This window comes from Leptomonas pyrrhocoris (assembly GCF_001293395.1).
Source record: "Leptomonas pyrrhocoris isolate H10 chromosome Unknown, whole genome shotgun sequence".
In the NCBI taxonomy this organism is placed as follows: domain Eukaryota; phylum Euglenozoa; class Kinetoplastea; order Trypanosomatida; family Trypanosomatidae; genus Leptomonas; species Leptomonas pyrrhocoris.
Window position 1 is genome coordinate 249,996 of NW_015438389.1, and position 17,591 is coordinate 267,586.

The 17,591-nt window shown below is 53.4% G+C and overlaps 5 protein-coding genes across 6 annotated transcripts; all 5 read left to right on the plus strand.

The window, feature by feature from the left end:
* Positions 1–804: 804 nt before the first annotated feature.
* ABB37_09675 (potassium channel subunit-like protein) lies at positions 805–4,896 on the plus strand (the record flags this gene model as incomplete). The annotated part of the gene is made up of 1 exon (XM_015809295.1): positions 805–4,896. One exon carries the CDS (start codon positions 805–807, stop codon positions 4,894–4,896), a length of 4,092 nt encoding a protein of 1,363 aa, XP_015652231.1.
* A 3,886-nt stretch (positions 4,897–8,782) lies between these two features.
* On the plus strand, positions 8,783–9,647 carry ABB37_09676 (putative esterase; the record flags this gene model as incomplete). Its single annotated transcript, XM_015809296.1, has 1 exon — positions 8,783–9,647. Exon 1 carries the CDS (start codon positions 8,883–8,885, stop codon positions 9,645–9,647), a length of 765 nt encoding a protein of 254 aa, XP_015652232.1. The 5' UTR covers positions 8,783–8,882.
* Positions 9,648–10,705: 1,058 nt separating this feature from the next.
* Positions 10,706–12,025, plus strand: ABB37_09677 (GIPL galf transferase putative (LPG1G); the record flags this gene model as incomplete). Its single annotated transcript, XM_015809297.1, has 1 exon — positions 10,706–12,025. One exon carries the CDS (start codon positions 10,706–10,708, stop codon positions 12,023–12,025), a length of 1,320 nt encoding a protein of 439 aa, XP_015652233.1.
* A 1,013-nt stretch (positions 12,026–13,038) lies between these two features.
* ABB37_09678 (glucose transporter lmgt3) lies at positions 13,039–15,177 on the plus strand (the record flags this gene model as incomplete). 2 transcript variants are annotated; one of them, XM_015809298.1, is made up of 1 exon in its annotated part: positions 13,039–15,177. In XM_015809298.1, exon 1 carries the CDS (start codon positions 13,627–13,629, stop codon positions 15,175–15,177), a length of 1,551 nt encoding a protein of 516 aa, XP_015652234.1. In that variant the 5' UTR covers positions 13,039–13,626. The 2 variants fall into 2 exon arrangements, with proteins under 2 accessions (XP_015652234.1, XP_015652235.1); XM_015809299.1 differs by having other exon boundaries at positions 13,181–15,177.
* Positions 15,178–16,639: 1,462 nt separating this feature from the next.
* On the plus strand, positions 16,640–17,574 carry ABB37_09679 (hypothetical protein; the record flags this gene model as incomplete). The annotated part of the gene is made up of 1 exon (XM_015809300.1): positions 16,640–17,574. The coding sequence occupies exon 1, from the start codon at positions 16,864–16,866 to the stop codon at positions 17,572–17,574; it is 711 nt and encodes a 236-aa protein (XP_015652236.1). The 5' UTR covers positions 16,640–16,863.
* Positions 17,575–17,591: the final 17 nt, after the last annotated feature.

The following is a 17,591-nucleotide window of genomic DNA, read 5'->3' on the forward strand; positions in this document are numbered from 1 at the left end:
TATTTCTAAGAAGGAGTTGAGGTGGGTGCGTCGGTGTACAGACCCCGCTGACCGCCTACTCCGTTTGTTTCCATACAGCTCTTCTTGCGTTTGCGCCGTAACTCTTCCACGGGGGGAGGGGGGTTGTTTTCTCTTCTTCTGCTGCTCGGTCTTTTCCGTGCTGTTAGCGTTTGTCGTCTTGCTGCTCATTTGTGGAAGGTGCAGGTGTTATTATTACTATTAGTATTACTATCGCTTTCTCGTATAAAGCGAGTTTCTTTCTGGCTGTTATTGCTGTTGCTCAAACCACGTCGTCTACGCACGCGTCGGCATTTAGAACTGCCGCTCTGTCATGCGACTTGGGATTTTACTTTTCTAAATTGATTAAAAAACCTCCTATACTTTCGACTCATCACCGCTATAACTTTTGCGTAGTGAAGCACCTTTCTTCTCTTCTCTTCTACCTGCATTTTACCCCCCCCCCCATCGAAACCTGTTCGTGTTGCCTTCAGCTGACTCGGGACAGCGCACACGCACTCCCCGCATCAATCGCTATCGCGCCGTGTCCGCAGGGGTGTCGTCTGCAAGCTCAAAAGAAGACAGCCCACTACCCTCTTTCATCGGAAGAGAGAGGAAGCGGCCGAGCTGTGCAGCGCCGATCACACGAAGCACGAGCCAGGCAACCGATATATTTCCAAATAAAAGGAAAAGGAGTAGAGGCCGCTTTGGAGCGAGGAGTCAGTCGTCCAGCAGCGTCGACTCTCCAACGTCGTTGCCCGCGTTTGACCAGAAGGGGTCAAGACTTGTTTCCTCCGTTTCTTCGTTATGGCGTCCAGTGAAGTTCACGTCGCAGACACGGGGGTGGAGGCGGCGGACCGCGCGTCCACCGCACATCCCATCACCACCGCCAATCCAGATGGCACGCTGCCCGCCTACACGCCATCGCGCTTCGACCCAAAGGAGTTCATGACGCAGCTCGGCCAGGACGTCCAGGACACTATTCGCAGTCGGTTCTACAACCTGCAGGGCACCCTTCACTCGCAGATCCGCAACCTGCGGAACAACATGGTGAACCTGGGCCTCGCGCAGCACACGAATGCCGAGGAACTGCGGCACCGCAGCGTGTACCACTACGACCACGGCGAGGCGAACATTCGCAGTGTGCGGAAGCTGTTCGACGTCATTGAGCAGCACCACTCGTGGGTGTCCATTCTGCTGCTGATGACCGACGTGGGGTTGGAGGCGGCCGCAGTCGGCATCTACCTCGGCGTCCAACGCGCGCACGTCCCGCGTAACTGGCTGGCGTTCGACTGGGGGACGGGTTGCTTCATCTCAGAGGTGGTGCTGTGCGTGCTTTTCATGTCTTCCTGGCTCGCCTTGCTGGCGGTGGAGCCGAAGAAGTGGGCCTACGTGTTCAACGTGAAGTCGCTCATGAGTTACCTCAGCTCCGGTTGGATGCTCCTGCTCGGGGTTGGCGCGCTGTGCTCGCAAAACGCGGCCTGGACGCGCGTCTACGCACCGATGTTTCTGCGCATCTGGTGGCTGCACGAGGGTCTTCTGACGCTCCTCAGCTACCCGCAAATTAGCCTCTGCTTCGCCGAGAACCGGCTGGAGATGCTGCGCTCGATGATTCAATGCATTGCCGTCATCGGCATCAGTGTTGGCATCTTGCAAGCCGTCGAGAGCTTTTGCGGTGACCCGGTGGAGTACTTCGACATGGCGTACATGATGCTCTTGGCCTTCTCCACCATCGGCTACGGCGACGTCGTGCCCATCACGGTGGAAGGGCGGTTGCTGATGATCGTCTTCATCGGTGTCGGCCTCAGCTATTTTGTGCCCATTCTCGAATACGTGGCGGACCTCGGCGTGCGACACCTCTTCTACGCGCACTACACAACGTGGTTCAAGCGCAGCAACCACATCGTCATCTGCGGTCACCTCGGCTACAACGAGCTGCGCATGCAGCTGAAAAATATTCTGGCGGAGGATCGGCATTACCTGAACATGAACGTTGTGATTCTGCTGCGCGATCAGCCCTCGGCGCAGGTGGAGCTTCTGCTGAACTCACCGAAGTACCGCAGCTCCGTCCACCTGCTCGTCGGCGACCCGGCGAACCCGGCAGATCTCGATCGGTGCAACGCCCGCGGCGCTTCCGCGTTGTTCCTCTACGGCGCCGGCACCAACTCCTCGTACTACAGCGACTACGATTTGGCGAAGCAGGCCTTGACGGCCCACCTGCACGTGCCGCGCGTCCCCCTGTACGTCCTCCTGCACCGCTCGCGCTACACGAAATCGTTGATGCCGTGCTCCGCAAACGTGCTGGAGTTTGAGCGGATGAGCCACAACCTGCTCGGCCTTGGCTGCGTCCTGCCGGGCATGATTCCCCTCCTCGCAAACCTGATCCGCATGTTCGACCCCATGACGACGGAGTCCCTGTGGGAGCTGCGGGACTTCAAGGACCTCTTCGGCCTCAGCGGTCGTGCAGCGAGTCTGAAGGCGCTGCGAAAGGTTTGGGCGAAGAAGCGCGACATGCTGACCTACGGCGCCACCTCCATCGAACTGGGCGACGGCGCGGAGCCGGATTGGATGAGCACCTACGAAGCCTCCTTGGCGCAGCACGTGGATGCGGTGGAAGCACCGGAGGTGGTGCGGCAGGGCCACTACACCTTCGTCAGCCTCGCGCGGCTGCTGTACCGGACGGACATCACCTTAATCGGGGTGGAGCGGCCGGTCGTCGACGCGCGGCGTGCGAGCGGCGACACCGTCGTCGAGCTTGGCACCCGCAGCTCGTTGGTAGGGGTGCGGAAACTCATCGTGATCTGCGACGCGCGGCGCAAGGCGCAGGACATCGTGAACGAGATTGTGCGCGACTCCCGCACGAGTCCGTCCACGATGACCGGCACGCCGAGCCGGAAGGACCACGGCCGTCGCAAGACGAGGCGGAGCGCGTCATCCTCGCCGCCGCCGCCGGCGGGTGTGCAGGCCACGAACGTGACGGTGCTGAACGTTCCTAATACGGAGAACGCAGGCGACGTGGCGGCGAACGCATCGATGCACCCCGACGTGCAGGACGGCGGTGCGGCTCCGGTGACGGCTTCCGCGGTGTGCAAGCAACCATCCCCCGCCTCGCCACTGTCACCGCCACCGCACTCCTCCACCGTAGCAGCTCTGGCAGCAGCAGCTGCAGCAGCAGCAGTCGGAGCGCCCACCGCGGCACCACCCGTCGTGACAACGACCAAGACGTGCACGCCCACCGCCAAAAGCGCTTCCTCGCCGCTCTCCACCGCCGCCGTTGTCATGCGGCCACGGAAGGATTCGGCGGGCGAGAGCGGGACGTCGTCGCTGCTGCCCGGCGTCCACGTAGACGCGGTGGCGGCTGTCCACGCTGGCGAGGGCGTGTCCTTTCTCTCCCTCCACAGCCTCGCCACCCCGACCAACAACAATAGCAAGCATTACACTTCGAATCATCCTCACAACAGCAGCAGCAGCTCGCCGCAGGAGAATGCGCGCCACCCCTCGCCGCCGCCGTCCACAAGGAGCATTTCGACGCCGGTGGTCGCCTCGCCGAGCGACTCGCTTCGCATCCCGCACGCGAGCAGCAAGCGCGACCTCGAGGTACCGCTCTCGAATCCCGCCGCGAATCTCGCGCTGGCCACCGCTGCGGAGGAAGATGACGAGGTGGCCGTAGAAGCGATCGCCTCACCCGTCGTGGTGCAGCGCGTAGCAACGAGCGGCCTGTCCACGCTGTCGAGCGTCGCCTCTCCCACGTTATCGGCGCACGCGTTGGATTCGGTGTCTGCGCGGGGACAACTGCTGCCACCTCGCACCACCACCTCCGCCTCCTCCTCACCGCATCTCCCACAACAACAGCAGCAGCAACAGCAGCAGCACGGCATTCCGTCGCTGCAGGAACGGCAGCCAACAACGGGCGCTGTCGGGTCAGAGAATCGGGCGCCGTGCGTGCTGGACGATGGCTACTCCGGCTACGTGGCCAGCCCCAGCGGAATCATCCCCGGCGCGAACACGATCCTTCGCTTTGAGCCGAATGTGCTGCACCTGCGCCACCACTACGTCTTCATCGATCTCTCCGCGGCGCACGAGCGAACTAACTGGTCGCGCGAGGCCGCCGTGGAGTCTCGCACGGCAAAGGCCGCCGACCTCTACGACGCCATGCGACCTGTGCGTCAGCATGACCCGGAGAGCGACATCGTGCTTCTGTCGAACGACACGAACTACGACAGCCTGAACAACCTGTGGGAGGAGGAAGACGTGACGGGCTCGCTGGTCGTCGTGCAGGGCTGCGGTCTCTTCACATCCGATCTGCGCCGCTGCAACGTGTCCCAGGCAGCAGCCGTGGTGATCTTCTCCGCGGGTGACCGCTGCGACGAGCACGGCGACTCGCTGTCGGTGCTCGTCATGCACCTCGTTCGTCACGTGATGGACGAGGAGAAGAGTGGCGGCGGCGCTGATATTCCCGTCGTCGTCGAAGTGGACCACGCCGAGCTCGTGCCCTTCATCACCACCTCGTACATGACCACCGGCGCGCACGCGCAGACGTCGTCGGACTGGGTGTCGGAGCCGAGCTTCATGTCCGGCTGCGTCGTGTGCCGCCACATGCTCGACACAGGACTGCAGGAGATGTACTTCACCCCACTCTTGCACGAGGTGCTGGAGCAGATCCTGTCGTCCAAGTCCGAATCGCTGCTGGTGACGGTGATGGCGCCAGACGAGGCGTGGGAGGCGTACGAGGACGCGACGAACTTTGGGCTGGCGAACGATTTGCTGCCCATGGCCATCCACCGCCTCCACGAGATGCTCGGCGAGGAGAGCAGCGTGTCGTTCCGCTACATCATCACCAACCCCCCGCCGACGTTCCCGCTGCGCCGCGATGACTTCATCTACTGTTTAAAGCTGTAGCGCTCCTGCCTTCGCCGCTGTGACGCCGAAACGGAAAACCAAAAGAAAGGAAACCGGGTCCGGGGCGCATCCGGCGCGGGGCGGGCCCCTCGTTTTCCTCACCACCGCCGCCCCGGGCCTGGCCCCAATGCCCACCCCCCCCTCTCCCCCCAACCCCAACCCCTCCTCCCTCCGCCCCACCCCTCGTCCCGGCCGGCGACGGAATAACCGCCACCCTACAAATCATCACCCACCAACAGGTCAAACTTTTACCTGAGAATTACATAAATTTATCTTTCTTGGTTTTACAACACACTGTAAATATCAATAGTTAAATACATGCAAAGAAAACAAACTATTCAACAGACCTTACGAAGTGGGTAGCCCGCCTTACGCTTCCCCGCTGGGTGGGCGGGGGGTTCAGGGTTGGGCGGGTGGGAAAAACTAAAAGATGGAAGAACTGCTGAATTCTAGCAGTTGAGAAAGAGAATAAAAGGAAAAGGGGAAAAGAGAGAGGTAGGATGAATAATTCTTCAGGCTGGGTCATTCTATTCGCAAGCCCCAGCCCCACGCGCCGCAAAGAAGCCCCCGGCCGGGCCCAAACCAACCCAAACGAAGCTGAAAGAAACCAATTTGCGCAACGAGGGCCCAACACGAGAAAGAAGCAAAACTGCCGATTCGAGAAAACAAAGAAGCTTGAAGCACCAGCAGCCAGCCCCACAAAAAGCATCACGATAAAAATATATACAGGAGAGAGAAGAAATAAAGATTTTTTTTCTAAACGTTGATGCCTACAATCCCGCATGAAAATACTGAGATCTGGGAGTTCGCGAGATCAAAGGATGCAGAGGGGAGAAACAAGTCACCTGCCAGTTTTTGAGGGGAGCCTACCCCGCCTGTCCTTTTAAGAACCCATTTACCCAGCACTGCAGAAAGAATGAAGAGAGCAAAACAGTAAAAAGCAACAGTTTTGGGGTATTCTGAGAAGCAAAACCATACCAGTGATAATCACATCCTCTTTAGCGTGCTGTGTTGCATGCAGCTTTAGAGCCGTTCGTGACTTGCTTTTGTGAGTGGCTAAGGCCGTCGTGTTGTCGATCTTCATATGAAGGTTGGACTATGCGGGAATCCATCGCCAGAACCACGGTGTTCGCTTCCAGCGCGTTTATGTGTCGCTGCTCAGCTGCGGACCATGTTTCACCAACGCTCATCATTTCTTGGGACTTGTGCCGCATCAAGACCGCTCCCCAACCGGCTCCAGAGGAACAAGTGTAGAGGGTCATTGTCGGCGCTCTCGTTGCCATGACCGGCGCTACCGCTCGTGGGCGGTTCTTCTGAGCCAGGTCGTACCACTATTTAAGTTTTGCATGCGCCGTCGGGAGTATGCAGGCCGGCTCCTTCACCAGGAGAGGTGTCCGGCTGAGCTGCGGCAGCCTTCGTCTAATGGGCTTCGACACCCGATAGAACTCTGCGATGCAGATATGGTGAACAGACAAGCTGCGGAGGATTTGTGCGTACAGTCCCTCCAAGTCGCCGCGAGTCACATTTTGTGCTGGAAGAGCGATCTTTTGGATCGTGTGATCTGCCACGCCCACCTTGTGAGCTGAGTAGTTGAAATATACCCCCTATGAAGTCGGAGACTTCTCCCGTGTACCTCTCATTCGTGCTAAGAGAGACTGGACACACTTTCTCGACAATCAGCATCCTCTGGCATGCTATTTGGATTGCCTGACACGTGCCTGCGTACCGTATGTTGTCGATCTACACGTCGATTGAGGTTTGGGCTGGGTCATTCACGGTGAACTCGTTGCCCGCCTACGTCGGACGGCCTGCCACGGTGGACGTGAGGATTTGCACGATTTCCGGTGAGGCCAAGTGTCCCATCGGAGGCCGCGTCAAGCACCGTTGTGTGCCGCTATTCGGATCTGTTAAGACGGAGCTTTCTTGGTCTCTTTCTGGGAGCTCGACCTGGAAGAAACTGGCCCTCAGGTCGTGTACGCTGCCCATCTCGGCGTTCACTGCGTCGAGATGTATCGCAACGTGTAGGAGTGGCTCGTCTTGGCGGTAGCCTTGTGCGTCTGAATAGCCGTCGCTCTTTTTCCATCATCCGATAAAGCATTTTTGGACGGTGTTGTGCTTGGTCACCGTGACCGTAAGCGGCGTAATAATCTTAGCAGTGTGTTACCTCTTGCCTCCACCCGTTGCTGTGTCAGCGTTTATGCCGTGAACTCGTCGGATGATGTTGTTCATTTGTAGTTTTTCCATGTCGTCCTCGGAAATTACTGGAGCATTTTAGGTGTACGTTTTTTGAGATTGGTGATCCCTGGTGTCAAGAACTGGTGCTTGTTGTGTGCTTTGGGCTGTGTGCAAAGCAGTCTGCTCCAAGGAGGTGAAGGAGAACGTCCATACACATGCTGGCGGATTTCTGGACGCATACCTGACCTAATTATCTGAAGGTTGAGAGGCGCAACTTCCTCGGCGTACAACCGATGTTGGAAGTCGTTTTCCGTGATGGCTGCTTTCTTCAGTTTCCATGCACCTCGACCGAGATAGCCGCCGCGACCTGCGACGCCTTCTTCTCCACGTCATTGCCGTGCAGAGACGATAGCATTTGTCTGCAAGCTGATAAAGCTGGTCTTGATAATGACGTGCCGTGGCTGGCCGTGCGGGGTTGTCGCTGTCTATTCTTTCGCCAGTAGACAGGTTCCTTTCCGGTGTTTGCCTGTGCTGCATCCAAAAGGGATCTTTTACGGGTTTCGCGATGTTGAGAAGGTTGTCTCGGTCTTCTCCATCTTCATAACCCGTATGAGTCATGTTGCCTTTTGGGTTCCGATCACTTTCGCTAACGGCACGTGTTCGGTGATGTAGCGAATCGTGCTCTCTGGCATTATGGCTTTACCATCACCATGCTTTGCTAACAGCAGTTTTCTTGGTGTGTTTCTTGGTTTCTACAATGCTGTGTACCAGGCTACGTCGGATGTGTCTGCGGTTTTGCCACATTCTCGGGGTTGCTCCCGCGTAAATTTTGGCCACCACGGGTGTAGTTTTTAAGCGACTTTCCTCCCGATGTTGGTGCCGCGGCGCTCGTTCGATTATTTTCATGATCTCCATCTAAAACCGCGAAAAGATTTGCAGGTACTTCATTTACTTCTCAGTGCTCGTTGACGGCCTGTATCCGCCATTTTGAAGGCTGCGACACTCAGACCTCAAGTGCCGTTTTTACCGCAAGCGTTGGGGTACTCTTTTTGAAATCGAATGAGTCAGACAAATAATAATAATCTTTGCTACTGTTGATCAGTCACGAAGCAAGCGAAGAAGGAAAGGAGAACGTAAGTGCAGGAGCTTCTACTGGAGACAGGAACAGAGAGAAAAGTACAAGAAAAGGCTTCGAAAACAAAAAAGGTGGTGGCACCATTGTCATTGTTTCGATCGCAGGCGGGGAGGGAGGGGGAGGGACCGCGGAATTGGTTGTACGACTTTTCAGAGGAACGTTGTATAGCGGCAAGAGCATCGTGTGGTCTGGAGTGAGTGGCTCGTTCCCCGGTGGCGCGTCGAAAAGCTAATAATTATTCCTCAAGCGGGAAAACAGTTGAAAATGTCGTCGATCTCTACTGCTTTGGACTGCTGCATTTTCGCAGGTGGCCGGCCGTCCTCATGCGAGTGTATCAAAGGGATTGGTCGCTTTACATCATTATTTTTTCCAAACAAGTGCGTAAAAGAAAGAACAACGCTGCTTCGAGACCAACGGGCAGTGGTTGTGCGGTCTTCTTTTCTTTTAAGGAGGTTGAGAAGTAGGTGAAAATCTCCAAAGTCACGGAATGAGGTGTCGAGGAACCTTTGTTTTCGCAAGAAGACAACAGTTGCTGCTCTGCTTACCCTATATTTTTCACACGCTTTTTCTACTGCTAGTATGGAGCAGAAAAGAAGTATTACAGCAAACAAGAACATACGAACACGATATTTCGGGTCTTAAAAAAACAGAAACAGCAACGGGACCAATTTCAACAATGAAAACTGTGCTGCTGCTTGGAGACTCGATTACGGAGCAGGGATACTGCTCCGGTTGGGTGTCGAACGTCAGCGATGCCTTGATCCGCCGCGCATACGTCGTGAACAGCGGCCTGAGCGGGTACAACACCCGGTGGATCCTCCAACTGCTTAACGACGCAAAGTCTTATGACAGTGTCATCCCTCCGTGGGTGCAGGAGCCTTTATTTGTCACACTCATGCTCGGGACAAACGACTCTGCAGAAAACGGTCAAGGAGTCCCGCTTGCGGAATATCGGGACAATCTTCGGGCTATCGTTGACATTGTACTGACCAAAGTGAAGCCCGTCGGCGGTGTCTTTGTGCTGACTCCACCGCCGGTCCAGGAAACGCTTTGGAATTTCCAGCACCCCGATGGCCGCCGCTCCTACACAGCTGCTCGTTCCTACCGCCAAGCTGCGTTAGAAGTGGCCAGCGAAGCGGGGAAAGTGCATCCACAGAAGGTGCATCCTGTTGACATCCAGCGTGCTTTTCTCGAATACGGTGCCCCTGGTGCAACGGAGGACGACATGGATAAGTTTAATCCCCAAGGCGCCTGGACCACGTTGATGGACCCTGACGGAATGCACATCAACCCTCTTGGGGGACAGCTTGTGAGCGCGACCGTACTGAGCGCTGTGCGCAATTCCCCACAAGGTTCCAAGGTGCTTCAAAACGACAAAACTGTGTGGCCGCTACTCAGCTGGGAAGATATGATGGAAAAGCATGCTGCCCAAGATAAGTGACAGCTGAAGGCATGTTTCGAGAAACATGCTAGCTTACAGGTGGTCTGAATCCGGCCATCGCAACGGCCTTTCGGCATTTTTGCCAGAAACTATTTCTGTCTTTTCATTCTTTATCTATCACTTTTCAAAACGAACTGCAAAATTCTGTTTAAGTCTCTACTGTGTTTTGAGTGTTATTTTCGAGAGGGTATTTCTATAGATGAATTGACGCATCCACGCTTCAACTCCCTCTCAGCATGCTATTCATTTGAAAAACCAACCTAAACTAAAAGACAGGGAATAGCCGTAAAAATGAATCCGTTCTTTAAGCTGTTATTCACTTCATGAACTCACGGAGGGTAACAACAGCGAATCCTTTTTTTCCCACATAGTAGCGCCGCGAATCGCTCAGCAAATACTTCACTTTGCGAGTTCCGATTTGAACAGTTGTATAGTAATGCATGTTCAGCGAGGGCTTGTCAGCCATGTGCAATAGAGTGACAGGAATCTCTGCCTCTACCCAGGATCTCGGTATTTCATGTGGTACTCTTCTTTCTTCTCCGTAATAGTTTTCAAAGACACTGTTTTAAATAAAGGTTGCTTCTTCTTTTTCCTACTTTGCAACAGAAGCTCGTATAAGTCGCATCTAAAAGACTTGTGATTTCTTATAGTAGAAGCTCTCGCTTATAAGTCAATCTACGACTCCAGTCGTTTGCCACTACCTCACAACGTCAATCATGGATTTCAAGCATCATGTGCAGCGAGCCCACAGCAAGCTAATTACGCGTAATGTGCTGGTAGGAGCATTGGTGGTATTTGCTGTGGTCTTCTTCTTCTGTTCAGCGCTTCTTTTAGGGGTCAACGACTTGCATGTAGAAGTGCATCCGGCTGTTTCACAACTCACTTCGACTTACGCACCATCGTCCAGATCGACTTACGCACCCTCGCCCACTGCAACGCCGACTTCTGCACCAACTACTACGCAGGCTTTTCCTACATCGACTGAGACTGCTCCACCGGTGACCGGTGTGCCTAGTGAGCTGGACCGGTGGAGTACGTTCACTATACCTGCGAACTGGATGGAGTGCATCCGTCGCAACCTGCAACTTGACGAGCGAGGCCGGCCGCTACATGCAGTGACGGAGATGACAGATGCGATTCCGCTGTTGATCACGCCGCTGACGGGTGATGCGAGGTTCTTTCCTTATTTCATCTGCTCCGTGGATGTGCCGGTACGGTACCACTTAGTGATTCAGAACGAACGTGACCCAGAGACAGTCGCGACAATTGATGAACTGCAACGGAGGTTCGGCGACAGTGGGCGGCTGCTTGTGATTCGGAACCGGTTCAACCGCGGGTACTCGGGGAGCATGAACCAGGGCTTCGAGTGGGCATTGAAGGAGCGGACGATGACTGAGGTACCGTGGGTGTTTGCGTGTGGCGTGGATACGATCTTCGAACAAGGGCTGCTGGCAAGCCTTGTGAAGGTCGTGAAGGACAACACGCTGAACGACACTGCAATGATGCGGATGTTACAGAAGGAGGTTGAGATGGAAGAGAAACTCGTGCGCGAGGGGAACTTCTCGTACTATGAGCGGTGGGCACCGCGAGGACGTCCGCTGAAGGTACTGCGCAGCGGGTACCCTGGAGTACCACTGAATGTGTGGACTGCGCCGCTGCTGCCTGACCGGGTGCGTTACATGGTCGCGAGCGAGAACCGTGCCAATGGCTCTTTCAATGCTGTTGAGATGAAGAGCCGTTTCTTCGGAAACTACGTGGCAAGTGTAACCCCGGTGGCTTCTGCGTTGGGTACAATTGCATTCACGCGGCTTGCGCTTTCCACCGTTGGCTATTTTGACGAGAACTACTTCCCTGCGTATATGGATGACATCGATCTTCGCTGGCGCCAGTTCGCCTATGGCTTCGCTGCTATCCACGCGGAAGACAATGGACCTGTTCGCCGTTGGCACCACTACAACGCACCGAATCTCCGTGGTGGTGGTCCGTTTTCAGATCCGATCCTGGAGAAATCTGGAACGGAAGACAACTATAGCCGCAGGGCGTTCGTTCACTACCTTGGACGTGCAGGAGGCCTGTACGACAAATTGAAGCACGGTCCGCGGGACGTAACTGGAGTGTGGCGTGAATCTGTTGAGAACGGCACGTACAGCTACACACGGTTCAATATATCTGGCTATCCTGCGGATACGTGGGTGTTGGATGAAACGGTTCGGGAGTGCATGTTCCGACACACGTACGACTATGTGACACGAAAGTGGACGCGTCCGAAGGATTGCTGGTACAGGCCAAACACACTGGCGGACAGCGGTGTGCTTGGCGAGGATCAGCTGACGAGCTACCAAGCAGTGCTCCGCGCAGGTTTGTACAATGCGAAATAAAAGTAGACTGTTTTTTTTTTTTCAATTGAGGTTGAATATAGTGTGCTAGTGTAAAACAGTGCGAATATGTATTCAAATGCAAAATCATTTATCCACTCTTTCTTGTTTTCACTTTTTCGTCTGTAATTTTTTTTTTGAGCTTGCGAATAGAATGACCTAGCCTGAAGAATTATTCATCCTACCTCTCTCTTTTCCCCTTTTCCTTTTATTCTCTTTCTCAACTGCTAGAATTCAGCAGTTCTTCCATCTTTTAGTTTTTCCCACCCGCCCAACCCTGAACTCCCCGCCCACCCAGCGGGGAAGCGTAAGGCGGGCTACCCACTTCGTAAGGTCTGTTGAATAGTTTGTTTTCTTTGCATGTATTTAACTATTGATATTTACAGTGTGTTGTAAAACCAAGAAAGATAAATTTATGTAATTCTCAGGTAAAAGTTTGACCTGTTGGTGGGTGATGATTTGTAGGGTGTAGGTTATTCTCTGCTTGGATTTTGAAGGCATCAGCTCTTGATTTGTCAGAGTGTAGTTCTTCTTTCTGATTTGCATCGTTTTTTTCTTAGCTTATGACGAAAATATCAGCCTTTTTTCTTTCTTAATGGTGTATTGAATATAAAAAGGTGATACGTTTCTTTTGACAGTGGTGGTAGTGATGAGAGTTAAAAACAGGAAAATGGTTTTTTTTCTAAAGGAAATGTGCATTTTACGGATTGTGCCTGAAGTAGAAAGTGTAGAGCATTTTGACTCCATTTTCCCTTTCTCTTTTTTAATTACGACGTTGACAATAGTTTTTCCCCAAACGGTTGAATTTAATGTATCTCGTGCCTGTTTCGCAACTTCCAACGTAAAAGAGTATTAGCTGCAACGCTGATTTCGAACAGACCTTCTCGAACGCTTTTCTGCATCACCTTCTTACATATATCCGTTCACATGTCTTCTCCTGTCGCTGCTATGGTACTTCGCGAGCGCTTACACGCGTTATTAATTGCCGATACTTTGACCACTTTTTTTTCCCTCTTAGCACTTCATCGTTTCCTTTGCCATTTTCTCCATTTTCACTTTTGGTTTACATAAACGTAAACGACAACTACACACACGTATGGGGACGTTTTCTGACGTTTACACGATTGTGAACACGTGTGCTGCTTTTACACAACTGAAAGTTTAAGAGTTTTATTTACCTAGGGCTTTTTTCGCGTTCTCTTTCTCGTCTTCCGCAATTCTGCGAGGTACCTCATTTTGCGTGAAGGAACATTTCCGAGAGGACTTCATAGTTTCATACTTTATCATCTTCAGAGGCAGCTTTCCGGCGCCCCTCACTTTCCACCTTCACAACGACTGTGCAATCAGACCATCCCAGCCCAAATGTCCGCACCAGCGCGGCATTTGAGCAGGCGCACGTTGACGGCGAGGAGCCATTGACGTCGATTGAGGTGAAGCAGCGTCCTGAAACGCCTGCAGAGGAGCCACATGAAGAGGACGCAGCTGACCACTCCGACCCTCCGCCTCCGTTTTTCAGCTGGAGGAATGCCCCACTAATTGCCGTGCCTGGAATTGGTGGTACGCTGAACGGGTGCGCTATCGGCTTCATTGGCGCCTACGCGCAGATGTACATTATGGGCACCGACTGCTCCCTCTACCGAGGTGGGCGGACGGCCTGTGAGACGCTTCCTTACTCAGATTGCAAGTGGTTCGACGACGACGCCGGCGGCTACTGCGGGTGGTACACCATAACGTGTCGAAAACAGTACGCGTGGGGAAACAGCTCCGCCGACTTCATCCCTGAAACGGTCGCGCGGTCGGCCTGTCTTGCGGACAAGCGGTGCACGTGGTCGTACAGCGACCAGCAGTGCGAAAACCCGGCTGGCCTCACCACCGGCAACCACGGCCTCTTCGCTGGCTCGCAGGTCGTAGGCAGCTGCATCGGCGCCTTCTTGGCGTCGATGCTCGTGCCTCGAATCGGCTCCCGCATCTCGTTTGTGATCATCGGTATGATGCAATTTATGTGCTGCGTCATGAAGTACGTTTCGTGTGCTGAGGACGAGTTTTGGGTGCTCATTCCCGCTCGCTTCGTGATTGGCCTGAGTCTCGGCCTCACCAGCGTTGCCTGCCCGCTGTACGTGGACCAGAATGCCCACCCGGCGCACAAGCGGCAGCTAGGCTCGCTTTATCAGACCTTTACCTCTGTTGGACAGCTCATCGAGGCGACCATGGCTCTCGGTGTCGGCCAAAGCATTTGGGTAGATACGAACAAAGATCAGCACGTGATGGGTCGTATTCAGAGCCTCGTTGGTTGCTTGATGGTGATCAGCATCTTTATGATTTGCCTTGGCATCTTCAGCAAGGAGACGCGCGCGAAATTCAATAATGAAAAGGCAGAAGATGCGGTCCAGCTGAACGCGAACGAATTCAGCTATCGTAAGATGCTTCCGCGGCTGATGATGGGCACCGTCATTGCATGCACCCTGCAGATGACCGGCATCAACGCCATCAACAACTTCGCACCGACGATTATGGGCAACCTCGGTGTAGCTCCGTTGGTGGGCAACTTCATCGTAATTGCGTGGAACCTCGTGACGGCCATCGCCTCTTTCCCTCTCGTCTCTCGCTTCTCCATGCGGCGACTCTTCCTCACTGGGGCCCTTTTCATCTCGTGCATGTGCATGTTTTTGTGCGGCATTCCGGTGTACCCTGGCGTCACAAAGAGTACGCCGGCCAAACACGGAGTCGCTATCGCGGGTATTCTTCTGTTCGTGATGGGCTACGAGCTGGCTGTCGCGCCGTGCTACTTTGTGCTTACGCAAGACCTTTTCCCGCCCTCCTTCCGGCCCAGAGGTGCTTCCTGGACGCAAGTTTCCATGTACATCTTCAACGTCATTATCAACGTCTGCTTCCCCATTGCGGTGGAGGATCTCTCTGGTGGACCGTCCGGCAATCAAGACAAAGGCGAGTCCATCGTCTTCATGTTCTTTGGCGGTATTGGTCTGATTTGTCTTGTTCTCGAGTACTGCTTTCTGCACCCGTGGGAGGATGGGCCGGCCGGGACGCTTCCAGCTCCGGAGAAGAGCGAATCCCATAAAACACCTCCTCACGCAGACAATGAGCCTCACACGATTGAATTGGACGTTTACCACGACTCTAACAATAGCTCACGGTAGCGAAGTGAGGAGAAAGGATTATGTAGAGCTTTTTTGTCTCCCTTTTATTTTGTTTGCCCATCGCATTGCTGCACTTGCCCTTTAAGTCAACGTCAGCAGTGACCGGACCTCTTCTTATTAACTTAAGAACCTTTTATGTCGTGTCAGCTTTTCGCTATTGCACTTGTGATGGAGTGTTTCGTTCATAAACGAAACGAAGAGCATCTCGAGTTCAGAGCTACGCTGTCAGCGGTAAAGAAAAATGCTGTTATTGTTTACATTTGCTGTTCTTTTTTCTTCCTCCATGCTTGTTTCGAAGGCGTTTGCTGCTCCGAGAGATTCTCGCATTCCGCTCTTGTTTCTCTCTTTTCTTTTTTTCCCTCCTCGCTCAACCGTCTTTCTACCTCACAGCGGCATTTTCTTCGTATGGATCTAGTTGGAATCCCAAAGTGCGAAGAAGTCGTGTGCGCGGAGGAGAGAAAGTGGAGTGATGAATGCAAACAAACAAATATAAAAGAAAAGAAGGCAGTACGTGGGACTGCGAAATCGTGGCTTGCGTTGGTTTAGTCATAAATAGCATCATCAAAATCTATTGTTTTTCCTTTTTTTCGTTCGTTCCTCCCGTTCTTTTTCTTTCTTAACGTGGCTTTTTGTTTGTAGCAGGCCTCATCACCGGTGAGGGCAAATCTACACGCGGCGAATAGATAGCATGTATGCTACGACTACACCTTGCAAGCGTCTTTGTAAAACCCCCATTAGTTTTGCTTTTAAAAAAGACTCATCAAGCTCTTTAATAGAATCACTGACCTGGAAGAGGTCAACCAAAAGTTACCATTTGTTCTCTTTTCTTACTTCTAAAAGAATCTTGTTTGATTCTCTATGTTAAGGAGCAGAAGCCGCTCTCACGTCTACGCTACTCGCAGGTGTCTCTGTCACCTTAACCCTCTTTTACCTATATTTTCATCTTTTTTTTCTTTTCCCAAATTAGGGCCTCAGTTTTTTTCCCCAATTTAACGAAAAGGAGCTCTTTGTTTAAATATACAGTACGTCTCTTTCGTTAGAGGGTGTGTGTGACAAGGATGACATAAATGGATGCAACCATCATTGCCAGAAATCTAGCAAAATTTAGGTTGCTGCCTTGAGTACAACTGTTTTCGAAGTTGCGGTTCGCCGACGAGAGCCGTTGTCTCTCTCTCGTGTTGGGAATCGTCAGTTAAGCACTGTTGCATCTGGAATTGTGCCTGCAAGAGAGCTTTTTCTTGTTTTTGATTTCCATGCACTCTCTACGTTGAACGATAAGGATAGGTGCCACATTCAAGCGTTGAAGAGTAACATTGTACGAGTACTACTTTCATGTTTTCAGGGCCTTTCGTGCACATTGCCATTTCCGATTTGAAGAGAACAACGAGGTTTCTTCCCACTTGTCCCTCTCACCTTTTCCTTCCCACACCGTCTTCTACTTGTCTCTGTGTTTGCGATCGAAAGTTGGGAGAGTAGTATCGAATACGGCACAGCAGTTTCCTCCTTCTCCGCACGGCACTGAGGCAACCAATTTGCATCTGAGTGTCTCGCTCGTACTCTTCTTGTTGAACAAACAAACAAAACTATTGGTTGACGATTGTGGGGCTTTCCCAAGGCCACCGCAGAAAGTACGCTCCTTTTTTGTTTTCCTTTTCGACGCAGGCCATCCCAGGGGTGACCTTGGCGATGCACACAAACACATGTGGTGCGGAGGATCCACAGCCTCCAGCGCCCACTGCGCCTCTTCACATCCCTTCTGCTCAAGGGAGAGAGGTGCCGAGGACTGATTTTGCAGACCATGTTGAGGAACGTGATCCGCTGCGCGGCGAGGGTGTCGTTTTCGTGGATACCGGCGTGACAATCACACATCGTCATACGTGCTGCTCATGGGCGCGAAGGATCTGCGTTGTCCTGGCGCTCGCACTCACCCTCTACCTCATCGTGGATGTCTACCTGGCGTGCTGGGACCTGTACAAGTATGGCACGCAGCCGGACCCGTACGATGAGGGGTACAATAAGGCTCTCTGGTGGTTATGGTGCTTCGTACCAGCGCTGCTGGAGTGCGGTGCGATGATTGTGTTTCTCCTGCGTGAGCTGTGTCCCTTCAGCTGCTGCAGAAGACCAGTGCCAACAAACGGCAGCGTGAACGACGCGGAGAACGGCAACACGCACCGGGCACGCGACGAGCGAGTCGGTGCCGTGAAGAGGGGGCGAATGCTGAATAGGTGTGCGCTGTTGGTCACGTTCTCTCTCTTCACTGCCGTTGCGTATCTTTACAACTTCCGCGCCCCCTTTTACCCGCTGTCCCACCTCGTCCTCCACGTTCGGTGCATCTGGGTGACTCTTCTGCGATCCCTGTTCCTTTTCCTCTACGCCCTCACGATCATTTTGGACTAGAGATTTCTCCTTCCAAC